Source organism: Anguilla anguilla, chromosome 3 (assembly GCF_013347855.1).
Source record: "Anguilla anguilla isolate fAngAng1 chromosome 3, fAngAng1.pri, whole genome shotgun sequence".
NCBI classification, from domain to species: domain Eukaryota; kingdom Metazoa; phylum Chordata; class Actinopteri; order Anguilliformes; family Anguillidae; genus Anguilla; species Anguilla anguilla.
Genome location: NC_049203.1, coordinates 67,829,338 through 67,844,280, shown reverse-complemented (window position 1 = coordinate 67,844,280; position 14,943 = coordinate 67,829,338). Strand labels below are relative to the sequence as shown.

Below are 14,943 nucleotides of genomic sequence, written 5' to 3'. Positions count from 1 at the left end.
TCCCCCCTATGAATGCAATTAATTCATTTTTTGCATGTGTTATCGGCATAGACCTTGAACATAAAAGGATTCCACCCATATTTCAGCCTTTTTTGAGTCAGAAACAGGGCTGCCTTGATCTGAAGATGTGAGCAGCTACATTCAGGGAATTTGAACATTCAGCGTTTTTAGCCGAGAGGAAACTTAGAAGATTTAAAAATTTAGCGCCTGCTGCTGCTCCAGTTCAGTCTCTGCTCGTGTTCCCTCCAGGATCTTCTGAATTTCGACGACCCGTTGAACATCGACGCGGCCGAGCATCACCTGCGGGACAAGGTAACGTCCGCCAGGGTTTTACCGCAGATCCTACACGCGCACCAGATACTCCACCCTTTAGTCCTAACACGGGCAGATCCGTCTCCCTACTTTTGAATGAGTGTGGATGCAGAGTGTAGGATTATAGCTGAGTATCTCTTGGGCATATGGAATGTGTGAAATTAGCACTCTTGTATTGAGGTCTGTTGGGAAGAGGGGTGTTATCTTCCTCTAGGGGTGTGGTTATATGCAGTTAGGGGTGTGGTTATCTGCAGTTAGGGGTGTGGTTTTCTGCAGGTAGGGGTGTGGTTTTCTGCAGTTAGGGGTGTGATTATCTGCAGTTAGGGGTGTGATTATGTGCAGCTATGCTGCTCTACTGTAATAGGAATTGAACAGTCCAGACTGACCCCCCTGTGCTGCTGACTATAGTGACTGTCAGCCAGCTGACCTGCAGGTAATTAAACCTCAGCCCTGATTACCTGGCTCCAGGTCAGTGGCCATTGGCCAGGTGGTGACTTCTCTGTATAGAGCTCTGAGTCGGACCCAGGTAGGGTGACTGAGAGCACTACTGTACGTATTAAATGAAAATAAATGTATGCTGTAAATTTATCTGCTGAGAGGACTGCCAGGTGTGCATGTTGGCCTTTTGTACAGGAGGGTATTTCAGTGTGCTTGGTGGTGGGCGGAGTTATCTCTGTGCTGGAGGGGAAATGTAGGTGAGGAGGATGATGTAGCCAGTAAACTCCAGTAAACTGAACTTGTTCTTACTGTTCATGGCTATGAATAAAACTAGGCACGGATCCCGCAAAATATTCTGCAAACTCACCCTGTCAGACTCTTGCTGTGTTGCTCTTGCAAACAGAAATTTTTGTGACAACCTACAGTGCTGCTTTTGCAGGTTGCAGAACACATTTTATTTGTGTGTGTGTGTGTGTGTGTGTGTGGGAGAGAATGTGTGTGCGTGCATGTGTGTATTAGGGCTGGGTGACATACCGTGGTAGTAATTATCGAATGCAGTGACAGTCGTCACCACCGTGTAGCGTGTTGCCTTTCTTCTCAACTATTTCTCTTTAATAAAAAGTAAACGACCTCACTGCAGAGGCCACGTGATTTGCTTCCAAAAAACGTCACCAAACGTTATCTATTGGGTGACCCATAAAACAGCCAATCAGCATTAAGGCCTTGCCGTTTCCATGCGATTGGCAGGAACACATCACGTGACACGGCGCTCCAATAGCTTTTCTCTCGTAGCGTCGTTGTGTTCGCGTCGCCTGTTTCGATTTTTTTAACGGGCGAGAACCACTCTGAAGTTGAACGTGCGTTTGTGTTTCCACCCTGCTCGTTTAAGGGCGGGTGGCGGTTGTTTTTGCTGATGCTTGCTTTAAAGACCGGCGGTTTTGGTGCTTTAGCACGCGGTCCTAAATGTGAAATGGACTCGGGGCTGAAACGGCGTCTCCTCCATTAAATGTGGCTCAGTGTAGCAGACCGCAGCCTTGCCGCGGGATGTCAGTTTGGATTGGCCCAATCAGCTCAGTTTGGACAGAGCTTCCTGTCAGAGAGGCCTGTTGTCCCTGGAAATGCTGACGCGCTCGTCAGAATGCCTTAGGGGGCCAAGGGACCGGTGTACCAAATGTATGAGATAACACATACTCATACACATAAACACACACACTCATACACATACACTTACACACACATACGTATACACACACAGACACACAGACACGCACACACACACACATACACACACACGCACACGCACACGCACACGCACGCACACACACCCACACAGACACACACACACACACACACACACACACACATATACACACACACAGACACACAGACACGCACACACACACACATACACACGCACACGCACGCACACACACACACACACACACACACACACACACACACACACACACACACACATATACACAAACGCACACACACCCACACACACACACACACTCACGCACACGCACACACACACACACACACACAGAGCAAATCCTAATTGGGCACGGAGTCACCCAGGCTTCTCCACGCTTTGGCGACTTGGCGTTTCTCTGCAGCAGAATGCAGCTCAGCTAGCGTTCGGCAGGAGGAGACGGAGGAGGAGGAGGAGGAGGAGGAGGAGGAGAAGACGACCGGCTTCGCGTTCTTCCGCGCGCATCCTGGCCTGCGTTCTCTCCCAAAACTGGCGAGTGTCGCAGCGACGGGAAAGGCCTGCTAATGTAACTGGCCAATCAGGAACGGGAAGGAAGAACAAAGACAGTGGAAAAAAGTTTGGGGGGGGGGGGGTGGGGGGAGGCGAAGGAGGGGGGGACGGGGGGAGGGGGGTGGGCTGAATGAGATGCACGAGCAGCGGAGTCTTTCCTCGTCCTCTGCTTTGAATTGCTCCGTTGGTCCTGGCACGCACACGCACACACACGTGCGCTCTGGTGGCTGCTCCACACCACCGTGTGATCCGAAGCATCGGAGGCATGTGGAGGCGTTCTGGCTTCTGCTCGACTCTGCAGCAGCCGCTCTTCGGCCGGCTTCCAAAATCGGTCGGTCCGGTCCGGTCCGTTACTCTTTAACGGGACAAAAGATGGCGGACGCCGTTACTCACCGGCGTGCTAATAGCCCATCGATCAAAACCCGGTCCCTGCGTTGGGCTGGCCTTGAAGGTTTGCACAAAGGCGTTAGCGCTTGATTCATGCGCTCGGCTAAGGAGGAACTGAATCGGGCTTTTGTTCACCTGCTCAACAGAATGCACAGTGGAATGTCCACGTTCATTTTTTTTAAAAAAAGAAAAAAGATGATGTACAAGGTTTTTGCTTTAAAACTTTTCAAATGGTTGAAACTCAGTTCTCCCTATCTCTCTCTCTCTCTCTCTCTCTCTCTCTCTGTTATTCGTAAAGAAAGTTAAATCTTTCTGAATTTCTGAATCAATCATTCGTTTATGATGAAGGGAACAAAACTCCAGTTGCTTCAGAGTTTTAATAAATCTTAAAGACCAGACTCGTGCGTGAAGTGGAATAAATCTTCCCCAGCTCCTGAATATAATGAGAAATGCAGAGGAATGTAATTTAGCCAAAGTAAATAATTAAAATACAGGCAGTAGTAATGGGAACGCTACGCATTTATGCGAAGAAAGCTTTAAAAAAATAAATAAATATCAAATGGAACTTGGTCTGAATTCTCCCCTTAAGGGTGATGTTCTCCTCCTCCTCCTCCAGGGTGCATTATGTTGCTCTTGAAAATAAACATGTTCCTGGTCCTTCGGTCCAGTTGCTCAGAATTAATTTCTCTAATGAATTAATGTAAATTGCCCCGTTTAAATCCAGCATTAATTTGCTTGAAGGGCACGCTCGGATATTTTGTGTCGTTAAGTGGTTGATTACATATTTTCAACCCCCCCGTGGACTGGAATTTGGAAATGGATTTCCAAGAGGGTTTTCCAAGCAGTTCTTTGTTCCAAAAATACACCCACGCCCTTTTGTTCAAACGCAAAGGTCAGCACTTTTTGTCGATGTGTTTTTAGTTTTGTTTTTGTCTGTTTGAGAGGATGACCTCGAGCTTTGATTTTGCAGGGGTTTGAGTGGAGGGAGAGTGTCCGGAGCGCGGCATGGGTTTTGGTCGTTCTGTGCGTATCTGACCCCCTGGTGTGGATCTCTGACCTGACTGTCCGTTGGGGCGTCTGGGAGGTCATGGTGATGCTTTTCACTTTGCTTCCCAAGCATCTCTTTGTGTTCAGTTCAGAGCAAGCTCTTTTTGTTAAATAGAAAATGAATATGGTACGGTATTTCAACCACGTATTTACATCTGTTACCACTCACAAATGCAAATTATATAACACTAGATTACAACATGCAGAGTGTAAGGATATGCTTCATTATGTAAAAAAAAAAAGTGCTATTTTTCTTTATTTATCTCTTTCTATTTCTCTCCTTCTTCTCTTCATCTCTCTTTCATCTCTACCTATCCATCTCTCTCTCTCTCTCTCTGTCTCTCTCTTTCTCTCTCTCTCTGTCTCTCTCTTTCTTCCTGCACATAAAGAATTTGTCCTTGCTTCCAAAGGACACAAATCTGGGCTCGCTTTTGAACCTCATTCTCACATCTGTCTTTTTCTTTTTTCAAATATATATATATAATGTTTTTGTACCCTTAATGTTTGAAATGAAGCGTGCTTGAGCCCTGTTTTGGGGGGGGTGTATAAGCTGCTTTTGAGCGTGGAGTGTGCCGCCCCTGTCCATTTAAAGCTGCGGGAGGGATGGCACTGCGCGCCAGCGTAGCCCCAGCCTGAGGGAGCGGGAGGGCGGATGCTGAATCTGAACCCGATCGCACTGCCAGAGGCGGCCTCAGCGCTGAGTCACGCTCCGCTGCCCTTTATGTGTCGATACCAATCCAGCCTTGTAATTAAATGGCGTTCATGCAAGCGATACGTTTAATTTTTATTGCCGGTTTGTACATGCTTCTACAAAACATTTTTAATCTCCACCTTTCCCCAGAAGATATTTATTTATTTATTTTTTCCTCTTGGAAATTCTAGTATCTTGGAAATCACAAATAACAGGTTTTTGCTCTGACACCCAAATGAATCTGTTGGCCCTGAGGTCATCAGGAACGATGGATGAAGTTCTCTTGAGCTGAAAGACAGCCGAAACGATGTGGGCCGTTTCTGCTCCTGTCACAGTCGAACGCTGTTTTCGTCGACGCGCAGAGATCTGATGGCATTCACCTAACGGTTGTATCACAGCTCCGTGTTTGCGATGCGCTCGGGTGAAGAGAGCAGCGCGGGTCTGATGTCTGTGTGAGCTCCGCAGCAGAGAAAGCCCCCCCACCCCCCACCCCCCCCCCCGAGCTTAGTCATCTAATAATGGCGCTTTTGCGTTTGTTATGCAAGCGCACTTTTTGGGGGTGGGGGGGGGGGGCGTATGTATCATTAACGCCGTGTTCAGCCCTTCGATTTCTGAACCCACTCGGTGTGAAACGGGCGCAAAGTTAGTTCTGTTTGCTCTCTCTTTCCGCCGAAATTCCTCTCGGCGAAGGTGCGTTCCGAGTGCCCAAACCCCCACCCCCAGCCCCCCCCCCCCCCGCCCTCACCCCTCGTCACCCTCCCACCACCCCCTTGTTGGGGAAATTTAGAACCTCGAGCAGCCGAGCCTGGGGTCTGTGCGTCTGACTCTGGAGCTGGGCCTACTGTTTTAAAGCGGGTGAGGAACGCCTCCTTCCTTCCTTCCTGTGTGTGGTAATGACCCCCCCCCCCCCACGGGGACGCGAGGACGGGAAGCGTGCAGGCTCTGTCTCTGGCGGAGGGCGGGGGCGTTGGCTTGGCATCAGTCGGGGCTGGGGTCTGGAGACGCGCAGCCCTGCGGACCGGACGTTTTTTTTCCCACGGAGGGCTGGGGCTGAGCGCGATCGTCTGGGTTCGAGTCCGCGGCGCGTCTAGCCGGAGCCGAGCCCGGCAGCCATGTTTGAGCGCTCTCTCGGGCTATGGGGGGGGGGGCGGCGGGGCTGTCCAGCAAACGGGCCTCTGGGTTTTCGGGGTTGAGTGTGACGTGACATTGGGCCCGTCAGCGAGTCCCGCTCTGCTGTGCATGGGGAGCGAGGGGTCTCCCTGACGAGCCGGATCCTCGCCCCCGCCCCCGCCCCCGCCCCCGGGGTCCCTCTCTGTCCCGGGTGTCACGGGGTCGCCCCTCTTGGTTTCCTCTGACGTGGCCCTCACGGAGCGGAGCACGGAATCCCGTCGCCGCCGGCGACCCTGGAGCAAGGGGACTCTGGGACGCACGTCCGTGCCTGCGCCCAGGGGGGGGTTTACGCTGACGCAGCGCGCCTGGCGTCCGGGTTCGGGACGCAGGAACGCCGCTAAGCAGCGTCTGAGCCTCTTTTAAGACGGAACGTCCCGTTCCCCTGCAGGGGCCCGTCCAATCAGAGGAGTTCCTGAGGGCGCAGAGGCGAAATTCGCCCCCCTCTCTCTGTCTCTCTCTCACGTCCCCCTGCAAAGCGAGCACGTGCACTGGAACTGGAACCGCTCCCCCCCCCCGCGCTCGGCATTGCTGACAGTGTCGTACAGCCGTTAGGGGACTGGCCTTACAGCCAGAGAGGCTGCAGGTTCGATTCCCACGTAGGACACAGCCACTTGAGCAAGGTACTTAACCTGCATCGTTTCAGCATGTATCCAGCTGTAATAATGGATACTGTGTATAAAAAGTAATAGTAATAATAATAAAAATTAAAAATGCAAACGCTGTGCAAGTCTCTGTGGGTAGGAGAGTCAGCTAAATGGCTTTAGTGTAATGTAGTGTAGTGTAGTGAGTATCAGAAAGCTCCGTTGCTGCTGCCCAGCTGAGAGCGGCTTATTGGCTGCCGAGCGAGCGTGGGGGGGGGGGGGTGGGCACTGAGTGCAGTGTCAGTCCCTGCGCTTGTGGGTGGGTGCACCCCACGCAGAGCTTCACACACCGGCTACACATCGCACTACTCTCAGATACACAGGGAGGCCTAGTGCCTCAGCATCTTGCACGCACACACATGCTCACACCCACACACGCACACGCATACACACACGCATACACACACACACACACACACTCACGCACACTCACTGACACACAATAACCGCACATGCTCACGGACACACGCATACACACACACTCACACACACATACACACACACACGCATACCCACACACACACACACACACACACTCTGCACTAATATTAGAGAGATGTAGATAGAAGTATAACATGAAATAGGAGAGGCTGACAGCTTACTAACGACACTGTTCATAAACGAAGCTCAGTGTGCGCCTGTGTCTGCGTGCTGGCAAGTTTAATAGTGTTTGGGAGACTGTGAGTGTGCAGGCAAGTTTAATTGTGTTTGGAGTTCGGGGTCTGTGTGTGTGTGCAGGCACGATTGATGGTGTTTGGGGGTCTGTGTGTGTTTGGGCATGATTAATAGTGTTTGGGGGTCTGTGTGTGCGGGCACGAGTGATGGTGTTTGGGGTCGGGGGATCTTCAGGCCCATCTCTCATTGTCCTCCTTGTACACCACACTTAGGAGGAGCGCTTATCCTGGTCTTTGGACTCCCTGATCGATCGCAGGGAGACGCGCCGGTTAGCGCTCAGCTGCGCTAGCTGCTGCAGCAAAGATAAAGAGGACTGGGCGTTCCCAATTTGTGAGGAAAACAGCGGGGAGAAGGCTTTACAAAAGTCTGCGCCTCGGGGTGCGTGCCGTAGCATTGTAAAATCTGTCCGTGCACCGGTATCTCCTTCCAGAGGCCGGTCTGTTCCTTTCCTCTCCTCTTTTTGTTCACGCGTTCGTGGCAAATTGTAGTCCAGCAGGGCGCAGCAACGACTGCTTCCCCTCGCCAATGCATGTTTTCTGGGGTGGGGGGGTGGGGTGTGAGGTCGCTTGCGTGACCTCGCGTGACCTCGTCTCTAGAAGCCCAGCCAAGGTGACCAAGCGGCCTCATTATGGTCTGTCTGCCGCGGATTCGGCAGGGAGCGTCTGAAAAGTGACTCCACCCCCGACCCCCCCCCCCCATCCCCGTTCTGTTTAAATGAGATAAAACCTGCCTGACAGCCTCTCTGGGGTTGAGTAGCTGGGAGGGGCTTGTGTCAGAGACTGTGCCCTCATTGGCTCGTCACTGTGTGTTCTCTGACAGTCTGTGTTGCGGATGATTGACAGGTCTAACGGTTAACTTTTATCGCATTCCATGCAGTGCAGGAAATTAACTTTTTTTTTTGGTCCACTGGCCACATTGGCTGGTGCATCCCAAAATCCACCAGCCAATTTCGCCCTTTTACCAGACAACTAGATACTTAGAATGAATGGACGGCATTTATATAGCGCTTTCATCCAAAGTGCTTTACAATTGATGCCTCTCATTCACCAGAGCAGTTAGGGGTTAGGTGTCTTGCTCAGGGACACTTTGACACGCCCAGGGCGGGGATCGAACCGGCAACCCTCTCGACTGCCAGACAAACCACTCTTGCGTCCAGGACCTCCAAGTGATGGGTGGTTCCCTGCCAAAGTGACTGATGGAGCAGACAAACTCACCAGCCCCAGGTGGTGGAGTTTGTTTGTTTCCCGGCCTGATCCCATGGCCCCCCCTGGTGCTGAGGAGGACCATCAGCATCCCGCTGTTCATATGAACGGGTGACCTTTAAAGCCTCTGAAGTCTGTCCAGACTGGGGTCAGTGGACCCCTCAAGAGTCACAAAGCCCATCAGGGCTGCTTTTGGACAAAGTGCCGACAACCGCCCCCCCCCCCCCCCTTCCCCCCTTCCCCCCTCGTGGCCCTCATCTCACCATCTCCGTGAGGCCTTGGCTTGGCCGAAATGTCAAATGTTTTTTGTAGTTCTGAGGGGCCCGATGATGAAGCAGTCCCTGCCGATCGTGAGGCAAGCTGTAAAAATATCCCAGCATGTCCCACAAAACAAGGGCTGTGCGGACTGCAAGGCCTTTAAAAAGAGCAGGAGAAAAAAGAAAAAGCAAAGAATGAAAGAAATGGAATAAATCCCAGGGTCATCGTCAGGGGAACAGAACCACAAACACACACTGCCCGTTTTAATTAGAGGAGAAACTAATGAAGTTTGTTAAGGACAGCTATTCCATCATTGACAGGCAGTTGAATAGAACATGGCCTGCTGGCACCGTAGTCATCTCTAAACGCTGGTAATCCTGAGATTCAGCCTGTTAGTGGTGGGGGGGGGGTGGGGGGGGGGGGGGGCTTTCATATATTCCCCGAAGGCAACATCGTTCCAGGCGGCTTTGCTGTCTTTGCAGGTGTTGGACTCCTGTAAGAAGCAGTGGTGTCTTGGAATCGGTTTACATCCGGGTGGCAATGTAGCGCAATGCTTCAGGACCCCTGGCTTTGTAAGGATGAGGTTGCAGGTTTGCATCCCAGACGTGGCGCACCTGTTGTGCTCTTGAGCTAAGCATTTAACCTGAATTACTTCAATAACGATCCAGCTGGGAAATAGAATTTTGAGTTAATTGAAAAAATAATGGATTTATCATTTGTGAATTGATTGCATGTAAAAAAAAAAATGCTAATTACTCTGGGGAAGTGCATGTTCTAAATGCCTTAATGTAGAGATACAAGCCAACTGAGCCTCTGCAGCAAGAAATTACATTTCTCCTTCTCATTGAATTTTCTCAATTATAATTTTGGAATAAACAATTTGCATCACTGGGGCTTAGCTTCGGTTTGTCGAAGCGGCAAAGATTCCCCTGAACAAGATTCAGAATCATTGCGGCTGCATGCTTTATTTTATTTTTATTGGCCTGATAAGCTTGTTTTTGGACCTCTGCGGAACTCTTAATGTGAATGAAATGTTTAGTTTGAGGCATGAATGAACCCCCCCCCCCCTCCCCCCCCCCATGACGAGCCCCGGGGGGGTGGATTGAAGCTCCGGTGGACTCCCGAAACCGCTGGGGGTGCTGGGGGTTACAGAGCACCACGCAGATGTTTCTCTGAACGAGTTTCCTCAGAGTGGAGATCTCAGCTTTAACGTTTCTGAGAAAATAACCTCAGCGTGGACTTCCTGGTCTGATCTCCCTTAATGATAACCGATTTAATGTCACCGTGGGCCGACTGCGTTGAGCAGCGTGACTGTATGGGTCAGAGAGTTAAGATGTCAGCCAGCCCCGCCCCCCCCGTCCCCCCGGAACAAACTACACATCTCGGACAGGAAGTGGTAGTGGTCCTTCCTGCCAGTTTAACTCTTCCACTGTGCACCTCCTGAAATCAACCTGGGTCCTTTATTCTGAGCGTCCCGCTCTACCCTGCTGCAGTCGGGAGTAGGCTCTGCGTTTTTTTCACAGGAAGTTCATGTTTCATATTCATTTTTCTATTATGGCGCTTACAAAAGCTTCGAAAAACCTCCAAGCGTGCGAAAAAGGGAAAGATAATAACCCTAATCAGCTTAGACCTCTACACCGCAGTCCTCTCGCCTCTTAATGAGAGAGATTATTAAGCACAGCCACGGGACCATTTAACCACGCTCTCCCAAATGTTTTTTTTTTTTTCGCCGGCCGCCATGTTGTGCGAGAGAGGGGGGCAGAGCCGGGGGCTCACGGTGGCCGGTGGAGAAGCTGGAGGACGCCTTCAGGGCCGCTCTGTGTGGGGGGGGGGGGGGGGGGGGGGGGGGGGGGGGGGGGGGGGTGTTAAGCTTCAGCTTTTCTTCCACGCTTCTCTTCGAAATGGAATCAGCGATCATGTTGGTAAATGGTAAATGGACTGCACTTATATAGCTTTACAATTGATGCCTCTCATTCGCCAGAGCAGTTAGGGATTAGGTGTCTTGCTCAAGGACACTTCGACACGCCCAGGGCGGGGTTCGAACCGGCAACCCTCCGACTGCCAGACAATCGGTCTTACCTCCTGAGCTATGTGTTCCTTTTGTCGCGGCTGGGTGTACTGAGGTCCCGGGCTGTTTTATTTCCCCTCGCGCCTCTTTGGAACTGCCTGAAGCCGTGCGAGTCCGCGGTCAGGCTTTCTGCTGAGGGGGGACATCAGGGGTGCCTTTCGCTGCGGCCTGTGAGTCACCTGACCAGGCGAGAGTAAAATTAGTCTCACGTACTTACTGAATTCAATTAGCTGTTCCTCCAGCCATCACTCCTCTGAACAGGACTGTGCAAGATCAGCTGGTGCGACCCCCCTAATCCAGACGTGAACTGTTTTCCTGTTAAGAACAGATATCGATCCACGCTGAGGCGCTTGGGGCGCTTGGGGCGGTACTGGGCCGTCTAGCCGCTCCAGATAGCGGTCTGTTCCGTGCCATCGGCTGTGTCAGAACCCTGTCTCTTTCCTCAAACGCACACGCCCCTGCCCGATGCCGTTCGTCTCTGTCTTATTAATGCAGTGCTGTATAGACCCCTGTCATTTAACCCTGACCCTCCCCAGTGTGTGAGGTATGTATGTGTGTATATTTTTGGGGGTTTTCTTGGGTAATTTGGTCTTCAGGGTTGAGAGAGACAGATGGTGATTATAATTCCAGGCAACACTGACGTGCACGCATGCATGCGCGCACGCACACACTCACACTCACACACACACACACACACTCACAATCACACTCACACACACACGCACACAATCACACTCACACACACACGCACACGCACACGCACACGCACGTACACACAAACAGACACACACACCCACACTCACACACATGCACACACACACACACACATACACACTCACACACATGCACACACACACACACCCACACACCCACACACACACACACACTCTCACAATCACACACACACTCTCACACTCACACACACACACACACACACAGAATGTGACCCCCCCCCCCCCACACTTCAGAGCCCCGGGGGTGCGGCAGAGGAAGAGCACCCATCTGTTTTCCATTTCTCTCCTCCTCCTCCTCCTCCTCCTCGCTGCTGTAGCTGTAGTTGTTGATGAAAATGTCATGCCCTGTGTTCCCCCCCCCCCCCCCCCCTCGCCCCCCTCCCTCGGCGTGTCTCGTGGGCCAGAGTGCAGCGTGGAACCCGATCTCCCCCGCTGTCCCGATGACTGACACGCCACCTCCTGGGGAAGGATGGAGAGAGGAGAGAGGCGCACGGGGGGCTGGAGGAGACGGGGGGGGGGGGGGGGGGGGGGGGTTGGGCAGATAACTGACACAGCAACTGACATAGCATGTCCTCTCCACTTACCCCCAATCCCCCCCCCCCCCCCAGGGGTCTGGTGTGCTCTGACCCTCCAAGGACGTCCGAGTGGAGCCACTGACCCCCCCCCCCCCCCCTTTATTCCCCTCCCCAATAACAAGCACTGTTACATTCTGTCTGTCTCCTATGTGCCAAAGACACGGGCGCTCGCTCCAGTGCTCAGTAAAAAAATAAATAAATAAAAGGCACCGTTTTACTGCCTGGGACCGAGGCGGGGAGGGGGAGGGGGGAGGAGGGGGAGGGGGGGTAAAAATAGCCCACTGTAAAGGTCAGGGGTCGCCTGGCTGGGGCAGCCGGAGCCCACGGCCTTCCGAAGGGCGCTCTGATCACCTGCCGCCCGCCGTGGTCGGAATTCCCAGAATTCCCTGAGCCGTGCGGAGTTTTATCCCCTGGGCTTCACCGGGACCGCCTCGGCAGGCCGATCCGGCTGTGGCCCCCGGGTCCGGTTCCGCGGAGAGGTGGGCTTCAGCGTGCTCTGAACCCGGCATCGTGGGTAATCACATGGCAGGTGCATTGTGGGTATCGCAGGAGTTTGAAATGGCCCTGTAGCACCAGCCCAGTCACCTTCCCAGAAATCACATCTCCACCAGTAAAACCACATCTGTTTTTTTTTTGTTTTTTGTTTTTTGTTTTTTGTTTTTTTTTTCCCACAGTGCTTTGCATACATGCAGATTATTCCGGTCTCCTGGGATGTCTCTGGACGCCCTCTCCAGTGCACTGCCTGGTTATTTATGGGTTTGGAGGGAGCAGCTGCAGATGATTTAAAAGCAGCTCTAATTTAAGGGGGCGTTGTTATAAATAGGCACGCGGGCGAGCTCTCGCGCTGCTCCCCTCTTGTGTAACGGTTCTGCGCGCGCGACCCCTTCTATCTCACCGGATGTCCATTAGTTTCATGTTTTATCGCTTCGGTTGTTTTGGCAACCGTGTGCTTAGGATAGCTGATCACAGATCAGTTGTCTGGCAGAGTGAGTACCTGGTTGCTTAGGATAGCTGATCTCAGATCAGTTGACTGGCACAGTGACACAAATACAGCAAAGACGAGCTGTGTATTAGGAGAGATCATTGTTACATTACATTACATTACAGGCATTTGGCAGACGCTCTTATCCAGAGTGACGTACAACAAAGTGTATAACCATAACCAGGAACAAGTATGATGAAACCCCTAGAGAGAAGTACCGGTCCAATTGCAGGGAACAACCGCATAGTTCAGATTGGACCCTGAAGGTTAAACTGATTAACACTAACACAAACGAGAACAGCAACAACGCAGTCTATGGAAAAAATACAAGCAGTAGTTAAGACAGGTGCATTAACTAAGTCACCTACGAAACAGCTACCGAGTTACAACCCTAAGCTTACAATCATTTACAGGGGGGTAGGGAGGGATGGGGAGAGGTGCAGCCTGAAGAGGTGAGTCTTCAGTCGTCGCTTGAAATGGGTCAGTGTCTCAGCTGCTCTGACCTCCACGGGGGGGCCAGAACAGACAGGAGACGTGTTCGGGAAGCGCAGGTGCGAAGAGGGGGAGGTGCCAGGCGTCCTGAGGTAGCAGAACGGAGGGATCTGGCTGGCATGTAGGGTTTGAATATCTTGTGGAGGTATGCTGGGGCTGATCCCTTGACTGCCTGGTATGCTAGGACCAATGTTTTAAATTTTACTCTGCATTTGGCTCTTGAGAAACGCGACGGGGGGGTCGGTGCGTTTGTGACCTTCGCCGAAACGGCTGAACGATCCCGTCTCTTCTCCTCTCTCCCCCCCCAGGAGGACTTCGGGAACAAAGTTCAGGACTTCATCAAGAACTACGCCAGATGATGACTTTGACAGCTGCGTCGGCTGCCTGCGACTGCGACTGCGCAGCTGAACTCCTCCCTCCGCCCCCGACCGACCCGCTCTGCGCATCATCTCCAACGCACCCCAGACTGCGATCAAACCACCAAAAAAAAAAAAAAATGCATCTAGGTGTTAAAATTTTAGAAGAAGAAATTGGGGGGGGGGAGAAAAGAAATTGCTTTAGAACTCCTCTCCAGAATCCCACTGGGCACAGGAGAGGGGAAATGGAACACGAATGAAATTATTCTCTTTTTTATTTTTTCTTCCTTTTTGTCAGGGCTCGAGGATGAACTTGGTCACGTGACACCCCCCCCCCCCCCCCCCAGCAGTTCGCTTTACTTTAAAAAAGGGGGGGTGGCGACGTTGGCGAAACCCAACGACCATGATAATCAGGACAGCGGTGAGGTGGATAGACCCCCGATAACGCCACGCCCCCCCCTTGCTAGTGCCCCGCCCTGCCCCCCCTTCTCGTTTTTCGCAGAGAAAGAAGAAAACCTGTGTAGCTGAACAAAAACAAAAAAAAAAAAAAAAGACAAAAAAAAGAAACCACTCTGTGTAACTGAATTTAAACCACACTGCCTGCTCCCACACCTGACTGCATGCCAATAGCCAAGAGCACAGGGAGGAGGGGGGTTGGGGGAGCTGTACCCTCCCCGCCCCCCCCCCACCCCCGCGTGTAGACGCGGGTCAAAGCTGTGGCCAACGTTACCGATGACTCTGTCCAATCTGCACAGCCCCGGGATCCCGCTGCACTACCTGCTTCTCACCTTTTAGCTAGCCGAGTGAAAACGAACAAGAGAAAACTAGAGAAGCTGTGATTGTTCTTTTGAGGATGTGTTTTTTGGGGGGGGGGGGGGGGGTCTGCCACCGGGTCACTTCCTGTGTCCTCACTTCCTGCCCCCCTGCTGTGTGGTCCCACCTGAGCATGTGTGAAAGGCTGCCAGCCCCTCTCCACACACACACACAAGCACACACAGACCCAACCATACACGCACGCACGCACACACACACACACACATACACACTCACAGAAATACGCACGCACACACACACACACACACACACACACGAACACACACACACACAGACCCAATCATACACGCACGCACACACAAACACACACACACAC

At 52.1% G+C, this 14,943-nt stretch overlaps 1 protein-coding gene across 2 annotated transcripts in view; it reads left to right on the top strand.

Moving 5' to 3' along the window:
• Positions 1–14,105, top strand: part of ube2f (ubiquitin-conjugating enzyme E2F (putative)) — a 70,569-nt gene extending 56,464 nt beyond the window's left edge. For both annotated transcript variants that reach the window (XM_035411860.1, XM_035411859.1), the window contains exons 9-10: positions 250–312; positions 13,746–14,105. In XM_035411860.1, coding sequence (XP_035267751.1) covers positions 250–312; positions 13,746–13,796 — 114 coding nt within the window. In that variant the 3' untranslated portion in view covers positions 13,797–14,105. The remainder of the gene's footprint in view (positions 1–249; positions 313–13,745) is intronic.
• The last annotated feature ends 838 nt before the right edge of the window (positions 14,106–14,943 follow it).